Below are 21,094 nucleotides of genomic sequence, written 5' to 3' on the forward strand. Positions count from 1 at the left end.
CTGTCGATTTGCCTTAAAATCCTCTTTTATAAGGTTGCATTCAGTCTGGTTTTCTCCTAGCAATCAATTACTTACATTTACCAATCGATTGTCACATCGTATCCGACCATTTAAACCTATAGAAGGGTTTTTTTTACTTGACCAATTGATTGCACCAATCGATTGTCAGTCTTAGTTGAACTAACCAATCAATTCAGAAGTCTTCTATTCGAGCAATTGATTAATGAACCCTAGTAATTAATTGCTATGCTTACCAATCACCTCATCAATTGATTGATCACACAACAAATTCTGAAATTTAGGATTTAAGGTTTAACAATCAATTACTGTAGTTGCTGAAGGGTTCATAAGTTATTTTAGAATCAACTCTAATTTTTCAGTTAATTGAGGGTCATAATGTACTACTAAGTGACACTCATGATCGATCCATAATTAATGGTTAATTATGGACGACCAAAATAAATCGGAAACTTATAAGGTTACACGCACTCTGAGTTTCTCCAAGAGTTATAAAATGAGTTTGAGAATTGGATTCTCAGATTGAGAGAGATTCAGTGCGATTTGATTGGACGAAGGGCAAATATGGAAGATATTTTACTGAAACGGAAGCACGAATGAGCCACATATTTTGAAGATAAAGTGAGCCCTCTTTGATTTAATTATAAACCAAATTGGTTTGGTTTAAATTTAAGGTGGTTTGATTTTGAATCAATACAGTTTGGTTGTGAATCAAACTTAAGTCTAGCGGTTTGGACTTTGAGTTATTGGATGTAGATTTTTGATTAACGAACCAAATCCATTGGAGATCTATAAATATAACTCTTATGAAGAGTTATGAATGAGGTTTAAAACCTAATTTTTAGGCTTAAACCTATAGCTCTCTTCCTCCCTTAGCCGCCCAACCAAAGCCTCCTCCTTGTTGTCGTCGCCTACTCCTTGTTGGAGTTCTTATTGCCGCCGGCTAGTAAGGACTGTTTCGGTTGGATGCCGTCGACAATCAAGCCACCAGTCAATAATATACCACCTCAACCTTTGTCTGTCCCGTCAACGAGAAGAACTTGAGGGAGAAGAGAATTGAACGAGCGGATTAGCAGGGTGTCGGAGATTCCCGGCGAGGCCACTCCGACGCTCAAGTCAGCTAAGAACAAGAAGAAAGAAGAGAAAAGTAGTATGTAAGTGTCCAAAATTCGAGGGTGCTTTTTTCATACATGTGGGATTTTATATAACAAACAGAGGGACACGTTCTTCGGGAAATAATGCCCATAATGAGCTATCAAATGGGCTAATAATGTGGCATTAAAGGCATGATTTCTGACGATTTTCAATCATCCAACGGCTCAGTAAAGATGATTATCTTCATCTAATAGTTATGAGCATAAGTGTGTGAGAATTTAGGGAACCAAGTTTGAGAACTTAGTAACCATACTTATCCCTTTGACAAAGCTGATAAGTTTAGTTGTCTCTTTGATCTCGAGTCGAGGAGAGGTCAGACCTTTTAGAGATTGAACCGATCGAACTGACTGAGCTGACTGAACCTCAAGTCGGAGAGCATGTGACTGAGCTATTTAAGCGAGTGGCCAAGCTATGAGAGCGGCTGATCTGTCTGAGGCGTTACTGGATCGGTCAAGCTCTGAGAGCGGCCGAGCTGTCTGAGGCGTTATTAGGCCAGTCGAGCTTTGAGAGCGACTAAGCTGTCTGAAGCGTTACTGGGTCGGTCGAGATCTTAGAGTGGTCGATCTATCTGAAGCGTTACTAGGTCGATCAAGACAGTTTTCCCATTGGTGGTTCGACATGCCATCTCGGATCGATTATTGACCCCTGTTTTCCTTGTCAGACCAACAAAGACTAGTTATATCAAGGACCTTTCAAAGCTCACCACCATTTCTTAATCCTCCTAGGATCAGTATCCTCCAAGGGTCGATCATCCCAGAGTCAAAGGAAGCTACAATCGACTATGGAAGGAAGGAACATGAAGAGAAGCAACGATTGCTTCTCCACCAAAAGGTATCACTTATTCTTTTAGTTTTGACTTTTGTTTCTGGCCAATTGCTATTGCTGAAACAATCACACCATATAGGTTTGCTGCTCTTTCTTGACAGCGAACCATATGACTTTTGAACGGTAGTGTGACCCGCTTAGTTTAATCCAATTCGTATCGTCGGGTTGCTTCGAACTGTCAGATACAGAATCAGACCGTAGGTGCTTTCTCATATTGCTTGTCTCTCTCCTACTAGTATCGAAGCAGAGACACGACATGTGACTTAGAAAAGTCATTTCTAAGAAATGTTGGCATGGATACGAGTAGAGGCAACTTTGCTCAAGGTTGCTAGTTGATGTCGTTTCGGCTCCGCGTTATTCAAAAGGATAAAGTTGCTTATGTCTTATGTACGATTATGTTTGCATGTGTGTGTTTTCTTGGATGAGTTTTTTGTGTAGTTAATGATAAAATATTTATTACACTTTCGCTGTTATGTTTTATGAAATATAAAATTTTAAATTATACATGTCGATACCAACACAGTCCTCATTGGAGCCTGACTTACCAGTCATCCTTAAAGCCCGAATCCTAGGTAACTCAACTCCCTCAACCCAATGCCCCTCGCCTTAGCAAGTCGAATCCTCTAACACTCACTTAATAACATGAGTAACATGTGGGTTGTTGGGATGTATACTATAAAATATTACTTTTGTATAAACATCTATTTTGCAATAATATTGAAATGAAAATCACCTTTGTCAGAATGTTTGCATTTCTTAAGTAATGCAATTGTCCACTTAATTTATATTGTAGATAACATGGTGTGTGGTGTCACACACAGAAGATCATGTTATCGGTTCCTTATAAATTATAAATAGTAGCTCACAACCAAAATGGATAGAGATAAACCATTGGAGTGGTTGTAATGTAATTGGTATTAGTTTATCTTGACTATTAAATTACACTAGTACACTTTGTGTGTATTGAGCAGGACCGTTTGAGGTCGTTCGATTTATACTGACTATATAATCGAACTAGACCTTAGTTATCATGAATGTGTATGCTCTTAATCCCGATATAATAACAAGCATATATACTTAGTATGTATTTCTTTAATCCATCAAAGGGTGAGATTTATCTCGTTAAATCAAAATGCCCGATGAGTTGGGAGATAATGCTATGTATATGGTGTGTTGTTGATTATAGAAGGAAATTGTATCATATAATCTAGGCTGATGATGTCCCTGATGAGCTAGGGTTTTATGCATTTTTAATCGATTCAATTTTGGGTTTTTACATGAAAATAAATTACAAAATGAATCGATTTGATCTCAATTGTCATTTATTGCATAATCTGAGGCTTGATTATAATTTTCATGATTTAATGGTAATTTTTCTATTAATTTGATTTTAATTGATTTTAGGGCTCGAACCGGACCCAACTCAAGCTCAACCGCGGTCAAATCGAGTCAAAATTGTCAAATTGATCGAGCTAACACGGAGGATATGACTTAGATCGAGCCTGATCAAAATTTCACAATTTTCTGGAAACCCTAAGAAGCCCTAGAGCTCAGATCACACGTGCACCGTCGGATCAAATCAATGGCCCAGATTCAATTGATTAATCATCGGTATATAAGCAAAAACCTTACCCGATGAACAGTGGCTGGCCGCCACTGTTCATCTTCTTCGAACCGCGACCGCGACAACCCTCTGTTCACCACGTAATCCCACGGCGTAGCCCCGTTCCTCCATTTCGCTTCCTTCGTGTTCCTTGGTCCTTGAAGAGGTTAGAACCGGTCCGTTGGGCGGCATTCAGCAGCGGAAGCCAAGCGCCGGCGAGGGTTTCTCCGGCGCAGCAGTCCTCTGTTCCTTGTTGTTCCGACGAGTTGCTGATCAATCCGAGGCCGCGCGGTGACGAGGGGTTCTCTGAAGACCGCGGAGCACATTCACATCACCAGCGATTCCATCAGAGCAAGAGGGAAGGAGGAAATTCCAGTTTGCAGCTCCAACCAGCTTCGTGCCGAGCTCTGTTTGAGCCAGAAGAGGGTTTCTTCGGTTTTTCTGGGTTCGGGCATGCAAGAAAACAAGACCAACGACCACCTTGTAGCTTCCAGAGGGTTGTCGAACCAACATTGTTGAATTTGGCATCTTGTTTGACACCAAACTGAGAAAGCACGAAGAAAGGATAGGCTGGGATGAATTTCTGATTTCTGTTCTTCAGTTTACTGCATTTTGCTATTTTTGCTTGCATTTTCAGTTAGCTCGTTTGTTAGCTAAACCTTGAATTGTTTCCATGTTGTTGATTCCTATTGTTAGTCAATTTTGTTTAGTTTCATTTAATGTTCTTTTAACTTCAGTTTCTGTTGGTTGTTTTGATGTTTCTGTCCGTGCCAAATTGAAACGGAACAAAGTGACACTGTTCCGTGCCAAAACCAACTCTTCCGTGCCATTCACAAATGGATTTGCCTGCATTTAAATTGCATCTAGGCTTAGGTTTTTGATTTAAGCACATAGGTTTTTGATTTAATTTGATTTCGTGTTAGTGCATTTTAATTTACATTTCATTTAAAAACATCAAAACCCCCATTTATATTTGAAAACCCCAAAAAGAACGACACCCAAGCTCGAATCAAACGATTTTCTACTAGTCCTTGGAAAAACACGACTCGAGGCCCCTATACTTCATTTGTTTGGATTAATTGTGGGTTTTCGATAAAATTTACAAATTCTAATTTGAAGCCCTATCGTGACACCTATTTTAGGGCTTTTCAAATTTTGACTTAGTTCATCAGTCCTAGCTCATCAGTCCCCTTGAGGAGCTCATAAGGATTATCATATAAACTCTACAGGTGGACTTAGTTCCGCATGATAATAAGGTTGAGTGGTATTACTCTCGGACTCAGAAGTTAATTAATTGAGTTGTCAGTAATTCAATTAATTGACGGACATACGATATCTTAAACATAGGGAGATTAATGCACTCATGGTAAGAAGGAGCACATATTATAATATGGGATTGGTATGGTAGTTCAATAATAACCCTTTAGTGGTATGAGTTATTATTGATGGACTTGAGTTGAGTGTTCAGGGAGAACACAAGAAGCCCAAGTCCATCAGGAGGCCATAACCAATTCCTCTTTTAGGTCCCTACTGTAGCCTCTGGATAAAACCTTGAATCTACCTAAGAGAATTCTGGAAGAGTTTCGGGTAGAAAATTCTTAAGAATTTTTCCAGAGAAAAATTCTGTTAAGAATTTTCGTTACGAAATTCTATTTCTTTCGCAGACAAAATTTGTTATGATTTTTTTCATAAAAATTAAGAAAAGAAAATAAAATTTCTTAATTAAGAAAAAGAAATTAATGAAATTTTATTAAATAAAGATAAAATTTAAACAAGAAAATTAAGAAACTAACAAAATCTTATCAAGAAATTTATTTCTAAATAAATCTAGATAAGATAAGGTTGTTAAATTTTTTCTATCAAAATCTTATCAAGAGATTTATTTCTAAATAAATCTAGATAAGATAAGGTTGTTAAATTTTTTCTAATAAAATCTTATCAAGAGATTTATTTCTAAATAAATCTAGATAAGATAAGGTTGTTAGATTTTTTCTAACAAATTCTTCTTAAATATTTTATTAGAATTTTTCTAACTAAATCTGGATAAGAAAATTTGTTAGAATCTTTCTAAAATTTTTAAGATGGCTTAGCTATAAGAAGGGAGACTTGCAAGAGGGAAAGAACACACAAATAATATCTTTTCCCTTTGCTAGGACCGGCGGCAACAAAGGACTTTCCTTTAGTTTTAGGGCTGGCGCTCCCCCCTTCTTGGCTTCCTCCCTTTCGCCCAAGCCTCCTCTCCCTCCTCTCTTGCTAAGGGACGGCACACAAGGTCTCTAAGGCTTGCTAGGGCTGGCGACAAGGAAGAATAAGGAAGAAGAAGAACAAGGAGGAGAAAAGGAAGAAGAAGAGAAAGCTTTTTCTCTTGCTTGCCATCGGATAGAAGAATTTTGGTGGAGTTATCTTGGAGGATCATTGCCCACACAACGTCCAAGAAGAGGAGAGGAATACAGCAGAAGATCAAGAGGTCTTCAGGTGAATATCTCCTACAAGAAGAAAGGTACAATTTAATCCCCGCTGCATAAATTGTTTCTTTCTATAATATGGATCATGAATACCAAACACAAGACGCCAATGATCTTAATGCATCGATCAAGCTCCTAGTTGATCGAATATGAGGGCTACCTGATAAGATTCCGTTTTCAAAAAATTTTTATCTGGCAAGAATTCAACGGAGCGGAATTTCAGGTTCCCATCATGGGTCACATGACATATAACGATGTTGTATCACAATATGTTATTAATACAGAATGATCTTTTATAGTATGAGATATAGAGGATGGGACATTTTCTCTACCGCAAACGTGATGCCCTGCCCTTGATACACCTTATAAAAGGAGTCCTCTCTCGTGAAGGAAGGTACACAGACATTTATCTTCACTTTTCTAATTTAAGCTACTGTTATTCTTCTTAACCTCCCCCAGTGGGAGATCTAACTTGAGAGTTAGAGTGGTTGAGTCAGGATACCCTTGACCTTCATTCGAACACTCTTTCCCTCTTAAACTTCATAGGCTTTGTAGTCGACCTCGCTATTACTGGGTCTTTAGCGACTCCGTCATCACAGAAGTTAATTGTCTGGTGGTTCATCTCATGATGATCTTAGTCAGGAACCTCTAAATAAATACGTTTTTATTGCATTACCTAAGATTGAATCAATTAATATTATATTATATTTTATTCCCTATAACTTGATCATGTGATTACCTGATAATCATATAATTAAAATTATATATGATAATCTTGAATCAAACATCCCTAAGGGTGCCTTTGATTCATAGTTATCATTAATAATCTTGGTTATCTGTCCAAGTTTATCAATGATACCTTTGTTTGATTTATGTTATGATCGATTCTCAAGTAATGTAGCATCATCGCCAATGTTAACAAATTAAATGAGTTATAAATCCGGAATGCAATTACTTCGGCAACCTAAGATTTTCCATGATTCCAGAGGTTAATAAAGTTTCTTTCCAAGATTACCCTCTAATTTTAAAATTGAGTTAATTGAAATATACTATTAAACCTAATTGAAACTGAGTCAATTAATTTAATAAATTTTAATTTAAATAATTTATTTTAAATTTAAAAATAATAAATTATATTTATTAATTTAATAAATTATTTTATTAAAATAATTATTTTAATAATTTATATTAAAATATATATAACTTTAGTTTAAAATAAAAAATAAAATTAACAAATTATATTTATTAATTCAATGAATTATTTTATTAAAATAATTATTTTAATGATTTTTTATAAATTTATTTTAAATTAAAAAATAAAATTAACGAATTATATTTATTAATTTAATAACTATTTTATTAAAATAATTATTTTCATGAATTTTTTAATTAAAATATATAAAAATTTATTTTAAATTAAAAAATAAAATTAATAAATTATATTTATTTGAATTATTTTATTAAAATAATTATTTTAATAAATTATTTTTTATAATATATATAAATTTATTTTAAATTTAAAAAATTATAAATAAATTATATTTATTTTTTTATATATTATTAATTTATTATCATCATTAATATTATTAATTTAATTTAATTTATTCTAAAAAAATTAAATGAAAGATAATTTACTAAATATTAAATTGATTATGTTTTACTTTTTCTAAATAAATAAATTAAATTAAATAATATTAAATTAATATTATACATAATAATTAAGAGTATTTGTGGTTGCACCGTTAAATTTTTAATATTATTTTGATCCCATCTTAATATTGATTTGGATGTGTTTTAAATTCGAACCGCTCAAATTGAGCTGGACTGGATTTTTTGTTACCTTCTCAGAGAACCGGTTTGGACTGCGGCTATGCGGTTCGATGAGTTAGGGTTTGAGTTGGTAACAGAAAACCCTGCCTTCATTGATCTCCCGATTCTTCTCTCTCTATCCTTCACGTTTCCTTCATCCACCCTCGCGGTTTCGCCACCGATCGCCAGTCGTCGCCTGCAGTATCCGGCGGCTGACGCAGCAGCCTGCGCACTTTCTCGCTTTCGGTCCCGCAGTCTCTTCATCGCTTCGCAGAAGCTCTGGTCGCCGACGCCCTTCGCAGCAGCGTCGACCGCCCGCCGAGCGCCGTCGACCGCTCGATCCTGTCGACCGCCCGCCGACCGCCGTCGTCTCCGAAGTTCGCAGTAGCCTCCGGATACACTGCAACCCCTTTCCCCCAAACTGTTTCATTCATTGTCAGTCTCCGTTCCCCCTTGAGCGGTAACAGCAACAGTCTTTGGTCTTCTTTCGTCGTTCGTGCGCACAGTAAGCGTCTTTGTCTTCTTCTCTCTTGCCGCAGCATTGTAAATAGCGCAAGTTTTGGTGTGGTATTTTTTGGTCTGTGTTCGTAAGATTGGCGATTATTGCTGTTTTTCATATGAAGAAGTTTTGGGTGATGTGCCCGCAAGGAGGCGCTCTTCTTCCACCTGTAGCAGTGTATTTGGCATTTGATCGGTAAATTACAACGCTGGTGAAACTATAAGAAGAGGTCACTAAAGGAATGAAGTGTTGCCTGTAGACGGTATTCACCTGATAACCTATCGTGATATGCTGGTTTTAGTGGATGTGGTGGTCCTTATATTCCATGTAGGTTGTCAAGTTGCTGAATACTGGATGGAAGAGGGTTAGAGGGAGGGGTAATGCGTTGAGGATCAAACTTTAAGGGTTAGAAGTTTTGTTTGAAAAGAAACAGAGAGAAAAATAGTGGGTCTGAGTGTTGAGAGCTTAAATGGGTGGTGGTTAACTCGAGTGAGGTCAATGTAGAAATTAGCTAATTCTTATGGGAATCCAAATTACCTTACTGAATCTCTACTTGCTCTTGTTGTCCTGTTGACTACTGCATTATCTTGTTAAGTGTAATTCATGCAGATTATTTTTGCTAAACTTGTATAATTAGAGCTTGCATGTAATGCATTGTCATACACCATATCACTTAAGCTGTGTGCCCAAAACACCTCTTTGTGTAGCAGTTAGTTTGTTCCTTAATATAAAAAGATCTGCATTGTCTTATCTGTTGGTGTGATAAATATTGTCAACTGACTATGTCTGTACTTTATAATGGAATCAAACCAAGATCTTTCATGCATGCGAGTTTATTTATCATTTTTCTTCCTGCAATTAAATATATAAGCTGCCATTGCAGGATGGAAAACAGTCAACCTTTACTTTATCAAGCACCCGCTACTATGGATTCTTCAACTCATGTTCCAACTGAACACATTTTAACAAATTCAGACAGTGTGCTTGGTGTTGAAAACTCTGGTCCTGTTTTTGCAGTTCATGCATTGACTAATTCTTCTATTACTGATGGCGGTAGCTCCTACAAAAACAATTCAAGTTTGATGCCAGAAGATGTTCCAGTTGGTCTGTTAAATGAAGCCAAAGTTGATTCTACAACTGATGTGCACACTGACAGCACTATCAGCAATGAAAACAAGACATATACTTCAATGGATACCGTTGGTTATGGTTCAGTTAATGGAAGCATCAATGAAATGGTCAATTATCAAACTGTTGGAGCAGTTGAGAATGGAGTTATGTCGGGCGACATTGGTGGAGCTGCCATTGAGCAAGCGTATGGAGATGGTACTTAGCCTTTCCACCCTTGTGTTGATGAGAAAATGTTCATTTTCTTTGATCTATTATGGTTTCATATTTTAGACTTCACTTATTTTAAGATCTACCATCTTGATGTTCTTTTTTCTAAATTCTACAGTGGTGTATTCTGCTGAGGAAGAAAGGTTATGGAATTTGGTTCAAGTGAATTGTTTAGATTTCAATGCATGGACATCACTTATTGAGGAAACAGAGAAAGTTGCTGAGGTATTTCTGCTATGCAACTTATCATCTCTGGATGTTAAGCATACAATGTTTTTTTAAAAAAAATGAATTCGATCCAAGTAATTTTGAATGTTTGTGACTTGGTAGCTTCATGATGGTAACTGCTCTTGTTGTTTGATTTGAAACATAGATAAGGAAGATTTCTGTGTGTAATTATTTTTTGTATTAACAACACTATTATTTCCTTTCTGATGCTACAATCTGGGAACAAAAATGCAGGATTGTGATGGTTTCTTTTGTAAATTTGCAAAGGCTGTAAGGAATAATGCATATCTTGTTTTTGTTTCTCACCTAATAAAGACTTTCATCTTATGCTGAAGCTTATATTTTTATGATGGAGTATGTAGTTTTTCAAAAGGAAAAAAGAGCTTCTCTGAGTCAGATTTATTATCACATTAAAATGTTATACCATTAGCTAGTTCATATGGGCAGGATTAGGAATATGCAACTGGAAGAGTGCACTAAGGTTGAAAAAGCATATGGTTGACTATGAGGTATGCTAGTGCGCATGTGTTGAAGATTAAAAATATCATATAATGTTTATGCTGATAAAATGACTAACATAATGCAATGAAGCATATTTATCAACACATACAATTCATACTTCCACATAGAAGAAATATATGTAAATCGTACAATGTAAAACACATGAAATTTAATACTCATTATTTAGCCAACAATTTGAAATTAATCATATACATAAGTAAAAAATACATATGATTGATATGTAAAGTGTTTTTCACTTTCTAAATAAATGGTTAAGGTAATATGTACAAGTTAGAAGATACCAAATATAATTACTTATGGTTTTCTCTGAGTGGAACAATACTGTTTTGGTATCATACCGATGTTTTGATATATGGTGTCGGTGGTCAATTGGAAGTGGAAGTAGGAAAAAAATGAAAAAAAAGATAACTATATAGTTGAGTTCAATATTTGCTTTCCATTTGGAATGCTACGATTTTGACATTATTTTATATGGAGACAAATTACAAAATAAAAAATAATAATATTATCTCAATTTTAACATGTCAAAGGGCGTTGAGTGTCGATATGAAACAATACTCATCGACATAATTGACACAACGACACAGAGATGCTGAGTTGTATCGAGTTTTGGTAATTTATTAGAATGATAAGTTTCGACTGTTTTGCCTAGTATGGCGTGAGATTTCAAACTATAGTTTTAAGTCAATTAAATTTATTCTAAATTGGTTCAAATTAACCAAATATGGGGTTTTAATGTATAAAGTAGCCACCTATGTGCTTCAAGCTGGAACTTGTGCTAAAAAGAAGATAAATCAAGCACACAATAACCATATGAATGCTTGTTGAAAAATAATACTCTTTTGTTCTTGTCCAATAGATATTCAGTTTTATGGATTTGTCTTTATTTGCCCCAATCAGTACCATGCATTTTAGGACTGGGCAAATGAGTTTCAAGCTTTTATAGTTCTGTTTAGTTGGATTTACTTGCCTTTTCTGATTTTTCATTCAAGTTTGTTTCTATTTTATCAGTTCAATTGATGCCAATCTTAAAAAAATTATCTGCAGAATGACATTGCCAAAATTCGGAAAGTTTATGATGCATTCTTAGCTGAGTTTCCCCTATGTTATGGATACTGGAAGAAATATGCTGATCATGAGGGGCGGTTGGACAGTGTCAACAAAGTTGTGGAGGTGTATGAGCGAGCTGTTCTAGCAGTTACCTACTCTGTTGAAATTTGGCTGCATTATTGTACTTTTGCAATTTCAACATATGAAGATCCTGATATTATCCGAAGGTACTTAATATTATATATTTGTTTGTCATTGAAACTAGTATGTTTCATGACTCTCTAGTGAGATTTAGCTTGCGTTATATTTCCTAATTATTTGTGCCTCAACACAGTACAAATATTCCCTTTTGTATTTATTTATTTTGGTATAAACTTATTAGTTTTTGATTTTTACTTGCTACATGTTTATTTATGCTTATCTTTCAGGCTGTTTGAACGTGGATTGGCATATGTTGGCACAGATTATCTGTCATACCAATTGTGGGATGAGTACATTAGATATGAGGAGTCTCATCAGGCATGGAGTAATCTAGCTATGATTTATACCAGAATTTTGGAGAATCCAATCCAGCAACTAGATCGCTATTTTAACTGGTAATTAAACTATTATTAGGGGATTTACCATTCCATTTGTATGCTGATATGCCCATTTTGTAGCTGCATTTGTTTTTTTTGTTCACTCTCTAACACATCACTCATTCCTGTGATATCTTCTAATTTTGTTTTACTAAAATATGTACTAATCCTAATCAGTATATTACATGCATGATTGTTACAGATCTGATCTTTGATGATATACTGCAATGCTTAATTTTTGTTGAGTTTTATGAAGAGCTGGCTCTGATGCTCTGGTCTTTGTGTTTTTTTCTTGCTTGTTTGGTAGAGTTTTTGGAAAATATTCTCTCAATTTTGTAATCAAATTGCTGTGATTATATAGCCCCTAGTTTTTTTTTGTCTTATTAACCTTAAAACATAATCTACAGCTTCAAAGAGTTGGCAACCGCTCACCCTCTGTCCGAAATACGCACGGCTGAGGAAGCTGGTATGGTGATTTCTACTTTGGGGACTGGCTTGGAATCTCTTCATGGTGAAGTTCATGATGGTGTAGTAGAGCAATCTTCTAAACCTGTAAGTGCAGGTTTAACAGAAGCTGAGGAGTTGGAGAAGTATATTGATATTAGGGAAGAGATGTATAAGAAAGCTAAAGAGTTCGATTCTAAGATCATTGGTTTTGAAACAGCTATCAGAAGGCCATACTTCCATGTCAGGTCTCTTGATGATATAGAGCTTGAAAACTGGCACAATTATCTTGACTTTATCGAAAGAGGAGATGATTTCAACAAGGTACATAGTCTATTTTGTTTCTTGTAGTTGTTGCTAGATGTTTTTGATGCTTTTCCAATTCCAGTTGGAATGATTTTGAACTTACAGCTCAGTCATATTGGCTGAGTATGCTTTAATGGCTAGTATGTTCTCTGAAGCTACCTTATAAAATGGGGTATTGAACTGAGGATAAAGCGTGGGCATAATGTTTGGTTTCTATGAGGCTAAGTACTTCAAACTCTTATTTGTTAGTTGATGTTCTGGGTTCATTAGGTGTTGATCAAATATCTGTTTTTAAAATTCAAATCTCATACATGCAGGTGTTTGCTTATTGCTTATCCCTTAACCATCTATCTGTCAGGCAAGGTTGGTCCCTCCTTACATATGAGGGGCCTCCCTGATCAGCTAATGGAGTATTTCTGTCACTTCTCTTTGTGTTTAGATCATGCTTTTCTCCTATATCTATTTAAGGTTCACCTTTCTTGCTTGTATCTTATTCATGTAATACTGCAGGTCGTTAAGTTGTATGAAAGATGTTTAATTGCTTGTGCGAATTATCCGGAGTTCTGGATCCGTTATGTTCTATGCATGGAAGCTAGTGGAAGCATGGAACTCGCCTATAATGCTCTTGCCAGGGCAACTCAAGTCTTTGTGAAGGTTTTTGTTCTCTTGGTTATATATTTCATTTTTATCTAAATTTATATCCTTCAGCTAATAATTTGCTCTCCTTCAGTTATTGTTTTGAAGTGCACTGCATTTCTAAACTAGGAAAGTTTTTTTGTTTTTTTTTGTCTTTTTGGTGTTTGTGTGGTGCTCACATGTGTGTGTGGCACATAAGTTTCTTCTTCATGATCTGTTGTGCTTTCCTCATTCTGGACTGCTAAATCATTCTCCTTAAATTTATTTATATAGCCATCTTGGTAAATTAACCTGCTCCACATGAATGGCTCACTTTTATAACTAGAGTTGTTTGTTTTAAAACTGCAAATGAAGTTGTCTGAAGATATAATTTATGTGCACGAATTTTTGTGATTAGATTCTTCAAAGATAGACACCTTTGACTTTTAGCAGTAAGCTTAAAAATGGAGATGTGAAAATTCTTGTGAAACCATGACTTGGAGTTTTCAAACAAAATATACAAAACCAAATATGTGATAATTAAATGACATTACTACTTGCTTAGATTTCCCAGAAAGGTTTTTGTGGTTCAATGCTCTGACATAAACTGCACCGAGCAGGTGAACTGGGTTGCCATCCATTCTTATGCTCTATTCATATATTTAAAATTGTGGTATAAAATATAATGAATCAGTGATCTTACTAATTTCTTTTGACAGAAACAACCTGAGATTCACCTCTTTGCTGCTAGATTCAAGGAATTATGTGCAGATGTTGACGGAGCTCGCACAACATACCAGTTTCTTTATTCAGAAGTTTCTCCTGGTTTGTTGGAGGCTATCGTGAAATATGCAAATATGGAATATCGATTGGTACTTGAGAGTTTACCTGAAGCATGATATTTTAATTATACCTTTGCAATTGCTGTAAACTTCCAATTGGTTGTCTGTTTTCAGGGTGAGAAAGAAGCTGCTTTTTCTATCTATGAGAGTGCTATAAATGCTGAACTGGAGAAAGAGCATTCACAACTTCTGCAATTGTTGCTTATTCAATACACACGCTTTCTTTATTTGGTAAGGATTCATTTCACATTACCAATGTCTCATGAAATTGAGTTGACTGGAGAAGCAACTCTTAATTAGTTTATGGGACAGACTCATGTAAGAAGGATCAATACTTGGTTCCAAATCTTTTCTTTGTGTTCCAGCAGTCATACTGTTGACTGTTATTCATGTAGTACAGTTATTAGTAAAGGCAATTGCATTAATTTAAATAATTACTTATCCATCTTTAATTCAACAATAACAGACCATGATTGTCCTATCTAGTTAAGGTTGCTTACATGAATCTTGTCTCTCCATTCAACTTTATATCACTATTAGTATTGAACATGCCTAAGTCACTTCAAATTAGTTGCATTAGCTAAATTTCTTTAGTTTTTCTACTTGCCTCTTCACTCTAATTGTTTTGTTACTAGGGGTTTTACTTTTGTTGATTCCATGATCCTTTATGATCCGCTTCAAACCAATTTTAGTTATATCAGCTAAATTTTTCTTTGGTCTTTGTACTTGCCTCTTCACTTATAATTGATTTTCTATTTACTAGGGGTTTTGCTTTCATTGATTCAATGATCCTTTATGATCCACTTCAAACCAATTCTAGTGATATTAGCTAAAATTTTCTTTGTTCTTTGTACTCGCCCCTTCACTTATAATTAATTTTCTATTTTTTGGTTTCCATTGTTCCTTTGATCCTTTATGATCCACACTTAGGTTTTATATAATGATTCTGCACATTATGCTGCTTGGGGCTTGGAATGACTGGGTTAATCTTAGGATTGTGATATCCTAATGTCTAGATTGCAATATTGACAATCATATCATATTGAACGTGCTCATGTGTGTGTATTCTTATTTCATTCATCTTTAATATGTTGTCAATTAAACGTAGATGCTCTATATAAAACTTATTTTTATGGTTTAAGGTTACAACCTTTCAATTCTAAGCATCTTAGAACTGTAGTTATCTAGTATTACTGATCAACAATTCGTAAATTCTACTAAATTTTATCTCTTCTGTAGGTTGTTGGCGATGCAGAAAAAGCAAGGGAACTTTTATCTAAACATCTTGAAAATTTGCAACTATCACGACCAGTTCTCGAGGTTTGTTTATAGAGTTTATTCTGCTCCAACTTTTTAATTTGTTACTTGATGTGTGAAGAAATTGCCCATTTTGAATTTCCAGGCAGTTATCCACCTAGAGTCAATACAATCAACACCAAAGCGTGTTGATTACTTGGATTCATTGGTGGAGAAATTTATTACTCCCAATCCTGGTAATGCTAACGTGGCTAGTGCCACTGAGAGAGAAGAGATATCACACATCTTTTTAGAGGTAATGGTTATTTTAACATCATTAAACTTTTCATCTGACTACTGAGTGGACTACTAGAACAGTTTCTATATAGTTTCATGATTATTTGCTCTACATGGGTTATAATGTGTGAAACATAGTGCATTTGTATGATTTAACTAGCAACGCACCACCAAATAAGAATGCCATTATCTGATTTATTAATGTTATATGAGTTCGAATGAGACTGTTGGTTTGGATAAAAGCCTATATATCGGCCTAGGTTGTAGGTAATATAGATTAATTTATAAATTGAATTTATTGAATCCTTTATTCTTTGCTCTCATCTACTTTTTTTTTTAAATTTTATTTTATTGCCTGCCTTCTCTGCTTCATTCATGTTTTTAGGGCTCCTCTTTCTCTACTCCCCTCTATCTGTAACGTCTTGCTGTATCAATATTTTAGCACTTCCATGCTGAATTCATGCTTTATAACTATATTTAGTGCTAGAATTTCCACTGGCAGTCATTTTCAAAATATCTGGATCATAATTTTTGGGTAACTATGAGAGACACTTGTCCTGACTCACATTTAATTATGTAACATGCAATTCCAATAAGTTGACAACAACAACAACAAATTGTTTTGCCCAACAGGTGAAAAATAGCTTGCTTTGGAATGATGACAAGGCACACCTAGGTTTTTGGCCTTTGCTTTTCTTAACCACCTTTTCTGCCTACTGAGGTTGCACGACAGCATTCCCTTGCTGAGATTGCACCCCTAGATTTACCCTCTGATATTTGATAGTCTCCTGTTGCTGCTGTTTTGTTGCGAATGGTATTCAATAGCATCGTTAATATGATTCAGGCTGCAAATTATACATAAAATTTTGATAACTTTACATAACTTTTTTTTTCTTCTGATACTTCATAAATCTAAGTACCTCTCTTGTTGATAGCTTGATTGATTGTGTCAGTCAAGAGGGGTGGATCATAGGACAAATTTAACTGCTATTAGTTATGAGAAATCTGCTAATCTACAAAGGCCCTTGAGAGTAAATCAGTGAGTGTTCAAAATGATTTGTTTGTGTTTTTGTGTGCATAGATTCCTCTAGCACATTAGAGCATGTAAACGAAACATAATATATTAATTTTATGACAAAATCCAGTGTAGAATAATCTCATACCCTGCCATATATTCACTATTCAATATCATGTTGACCTATGTATTTATTTATTCATTCATTCAATGTTGTACCATTCCATTGCACACACAAGACAATTAACAATGTCAAACTTATGACACTGAGTTGGAGACGGGCGGCAATGTCTGATGATGTAGAAGTCTCTAGTGAGGTCGAAAAATTTAGCACACCAATGAAATTGGTAGAACCCTAGGTGGTAAGCATTCAAGAAGCAAGATAATAAGGCAACACGAGGGGCTATTTGCTTCTGACAAATGATAGTTTCACTTTATCAAAATATACCAAACCATTTCCAAGGAAGATATTCCTGAAATGCATTTGCAAATGATAGTTTCACTTTATCAAAATATGGCAAACCATTTCCAAGGAAGATATTCCTGAAATGCATTTGTGATTGCACATAGACTTGCAAGTGCTCTCTTGTGGCTATATATAGCCTTGAAAGTCCTCAATGAAGAAATGAGTTTCAGACAGATGACACAAAATATATCCCTATCATATAACTAAAGACATCAACCAAGCCACACAAGATTCAACTAAGAAAGGGAAAACATGCAGGATCAATAAAATCATGAAATTTTAGCTCAAAACACTTATAATGGCAAGAAAATGCAGTTGTATAAACATGTTGAAGCATCAGTGCGTCACAGAGAAGAGTGGGCCACATATTTTGCCTAAAATATAAAACTTTGCCTAAAAAACATATGCTACAACCAATGGTCAAAGGTCAAAGGTCAAAACACATACGGCAGGAATTAAAAGAGAAAACCTTAAAAGTCTTGAGGGGGAAAAGAACCCAATTGCATATTCACAATTAGAAATTACAAATGCAAGGATCTATTGGAGAAGATATATCATCAGAGAACTGCAAGAACACCAGAGAGACAAATTGCAAATTAAAAAAATGTGAATTTGTATGTGGGTTAAAGACATGATTGACCACCATAAACAATCCAAAGAATCTATAATCGTCTTTGCTACCTAAATGAGTTATTGAAAGATAACCTAGAATATGCTTAGAGCATAGATGTAAACAACAACAATATCATGTTAGGTCCAATTTAGGTTATAACAATCGTCGAGAGGGAAATGATCACTTTTAGATATCGGTGGGGATACAGATTGAGGCATTTATGGACAACATTGAGCTGCTCAAGATTTGTTATACTGGGTACAGATCCAACAGTGGGTCTTGACAGTTGGTTGAGGCTGACACTGGAGAAGGTGGAATGGGGAATCAACCTGATATGGGGCAGGTGGTATCATCATGGACTTTTGGTTTATGTGTGCATTGAGGGCCTAATTAGGAGTAAAATTGAGGGTTATAGTTTGCTTAGCAACTCTCTGTCTAGGTTGGTGAATATAGAGAGGCACATCAAGCAAAATGTATAGAGACACAGAGATGCTACTGAGAACTCCAGAAAAACAGGGAGAGAGAGGGAGAGATGATTGGCAACGGGAGAACAGGAGGGTGCAGTGCGGGGGGTTGGGAAGGGGATGAAGACACAAGGGGGTGGGGGGTATCATGGGGTCTTATTGCGAAATATAGTTGTTAGATCACATTGATTTACAATTTTAGGTTATTAATAATGTTTTCTATCAATATCATGGGTGATAAAGGACATACTTCCTCACCTCCTTACTCTTTCACAAGAAATTTCCCTCCATTTGTTTTATATTTTATTGAAATTGTATTGGGATATGTCATTATATTTTATTCTTGTTTTTTTAAAATTTTCTGTTATAATGTAACTTTAATATTTTTGTTTTGGTTTCAATGCCTAATGTGGAACTTCTCTATAGTTTTTGGATCTCTTTGGAGATGCACAGTCAATCAAAAAAGCCTCCAATCGGCATGCTTTACTTTTTTTGCGTCAAAAGGGCTTGTTGATTTCAAAAAAAAGGCATGCTGAAGATTTTCTTGCCTCAGACAATGCTAAGATGGCAAAGAACTTCCATGAACCAGGTCAGTCTATGTTAGGGGCCTATCCAAATGTTCAAAGTCAGTGGCCAGCTAGTTATGGACAAACAACTCCTGCTTGGCCAACGGCCACCCAGCCACAGACCCAATGGAATCCTGGATATGCATCACATGTAAGTTATATATGTGTACAACCTTTTTGTGAAATCAGGCATTTTCTTTGGTCCTGCACCTTTGGACAATATCAATGCTTTATATCGTTCTTAAATTCTTGAGAGATTGCCATTTTTTTATTTGAGTTTTTTTGGCATTACTATGGTGTTAATGCCATTTGGTTTTATCTCCTATCTACTTTAGTTTGTCTCACAAGAATTGCAATTTCAGGCTGGATATTCTTTATATGGAAGTTATGCTAATTCTGGCCAGCCACAAGTTGCTACATCAGCTACTCAGAGCACTGGGTATGGTGCTTATCCACCAACATACCAGGTGGAGGTACTTGATGCTACTTGTTTTTTAGAGAATAGTTGTTAGATTATTCATTTCCAAGCATTTCCATGCTTAAGATTGGTAGAAGTGTAACAGTTTCTATTTTTGGAGTTCGGTCCTTGAGTGTTTTTTCTTATTTCGGGAAAGGTTAAGTATTTTTTATTAAAATAAATAAATTTTATCATATGAAGAAGCCAAAAAGCAAGTTGAAGTTTCCACGAAGCAAACTCACCTAGCTGCCTTCACCTTTGCTGAGCTTTATTGCATAATATATTCCTTTGTTTCTCAATTTGCTTTCTGGCAAATGTTGTAGGATCTAGGAGAAAGTTTTTTCCTCTTTCAGAATTGAAAGTTTTGGATTATGTATAATGTTTACATTCAAACCTTAAGCTTACCTTCAAAACTATTCTTGTATGCTTTCTTATCTCAAAAAGTATTGTCAAGCCATTATTCTCAATTTTCAACTCAGTTTTTCTCAGTAGAGATGCAAGTTTTGGACCATTCTGTAGAAGAGCAAGTTGAATTCTTTCCATTCTTGTTTGATGAAAAATCCAATAGGTCACTGCAGGCGGATGGTGCAATTTTATACATGAAATTGACAACATTGTCATCTTGACTATTTTGACTTGTATGTAGGACTATAATAATTCTACCATTTTTGTTTAACTTGATCCTCTAGCGTGTTTTAACTTTTAATTGGTACTTCAGACTGATATTTTCCAGTATCTTCCAAGATTGTTTATTGTGACTTATTGTAGTTTGATTTGGATCATAGGATAGAAAAAGTCTGATTAGCATCAGGGATCTTCCTTTAAATATTTAGTTAGACATTCTAGTGAAGCTTCACTGCTTATCATCCATGTTTTGTTCTCATTATTTTTTGATTCCCAAACAGTGAGTTTTAGATGGTGTTTCTAATTGGGCAAAAAATTTCAGTTGGATATAAGTTATTTCGAACTGAAGTTTTAATCTAATTCTTGATTGTGAAGGCTTATCCTCAACCTGGTTATGCACAGCCATCAACCGCAGCAGCAGCAGCGCCAGGATTTCCTCAACCAATAGCTGCTCCACAGCCATATTATGGCAGCTATTGATGATATTGTATTTTATTTGACGCTTCTGTTTTGTCAGCAAGGCTAACCCTATTTCTGCCTTCTTTGGCTGCCATGAAGCAGTTGGAGCTTAATTGCTATGTGAAAATCGTGCTTGGTTTAAGGCAGGCCGTGTGGAAGCAGGAAGCATTCTGTATCAATCTTCTATGCTTCCTCCAATCTGGAAACTAATCTTAATGTGATGTGCTTCTTGTTTCTTCTCTGTGGCTGCTGAGTACTCAGTTTCTTTTGTGTAATGACACTAAACGTGTAGATAGAAATTTTTGTTGAATGCTGACGAGCAGTCTACGTTACAAACTCTCAATACTAATGGAGTAAAATCTACATGAGTGCAACTTTCTTGTCTTTTCTCTGTCATCTTGCATATCGGCCATGATTATAGTGAGCGTTGAGTAGGTTTGACCTGTTTGTGTTTTTATATTCGGAACATTGGTAATTCACTGGAATTTAAATGGAAATTATATGCTCATGGCTAGGGGTGCAAACGGATGGAGTTGGCTCGTGAGCTTTTCGAGTCCGTTCGAATAATATTTGATTCGTATTTGAAATTATCGAATTCGA

At 35.4% G+C, this 21,094-nt stretch overlaps 1 protein-coding gene across 3 annotated transcripts; it reads left to right on the forward strand.

Annotated features, from left to right (window-relative positions):
• The first annotated feature begins 8,021 nt into the window (after positions 1 to 8,021).
• On the forward strand, positions 8,022 to 20,868 carry LOC141831960 (pre-mRNA-processing factor 39-1-like). Of its 3 annotated transcripts, XM_074719407.1 has the most exons (15): positions 8,022 to 8,380; positions 9,258 to 9,700; positions 9,831 to 9,937; positions 11,510 to 11,739; positions 11,941 to 12,108; positions 12,498 to 12,556; positions 12,653 to 12,858; positions 13,351 to 13,494; positions 14,175 to 14,327; positions 14,412 to 14,528; positions 15,537 to 15,617; positions 15,700 to 15,849; positions 18,815 to 19,105; positions 19,317 to 19,427; positions 20,411 to 20,868. In XM_074719407.1, exons 2-15 carry the CDS (start codon positions 9,259 to 9,261, stop codon positions 20,513 to 20,515), a joined length of 2,364 nt encoding a protein of 787 aa, XP_074575508.1. In that variant the 5' UTR covers positions 8,022 to 8,380; position 9,258; the 3' UTR covers positions 20,516 to 20,868. The 3 variants fall into 3 exon arrangements, with proteins under 3 accessions (XP_074575508.1, XP_074575506.1, XP_074575507.1); XM_074719405.1 differs by having other exon boundaries at positions 12,498 to 12,858; XM_074719406.1 differs by having other exon boundaries at positions 12,498 to 12,858; positions 19,317 to 19,421.
• Positions 20,869 to 21,094: the final 226 nt, after the last annotated feature.

The sequence above is a fragment of the Curcuma longa genome, chromosome 7 (genome assembly GCF_044706935.1).
Source record: "Curcuma longa cultivar G26 ecotype Majalengka, Jawa Barat chromosome 7, ITB_CL_G26_1.1, whole genome shotgun sequence".
Classification (NCBI taxonomy): domain Eukaryota; kingdom Viridiplantae; phylum Streptophyta; class Magnoliopsida; order Zingiberales; family Zingiberaceae; genus Curcuma; species Curcuma longa.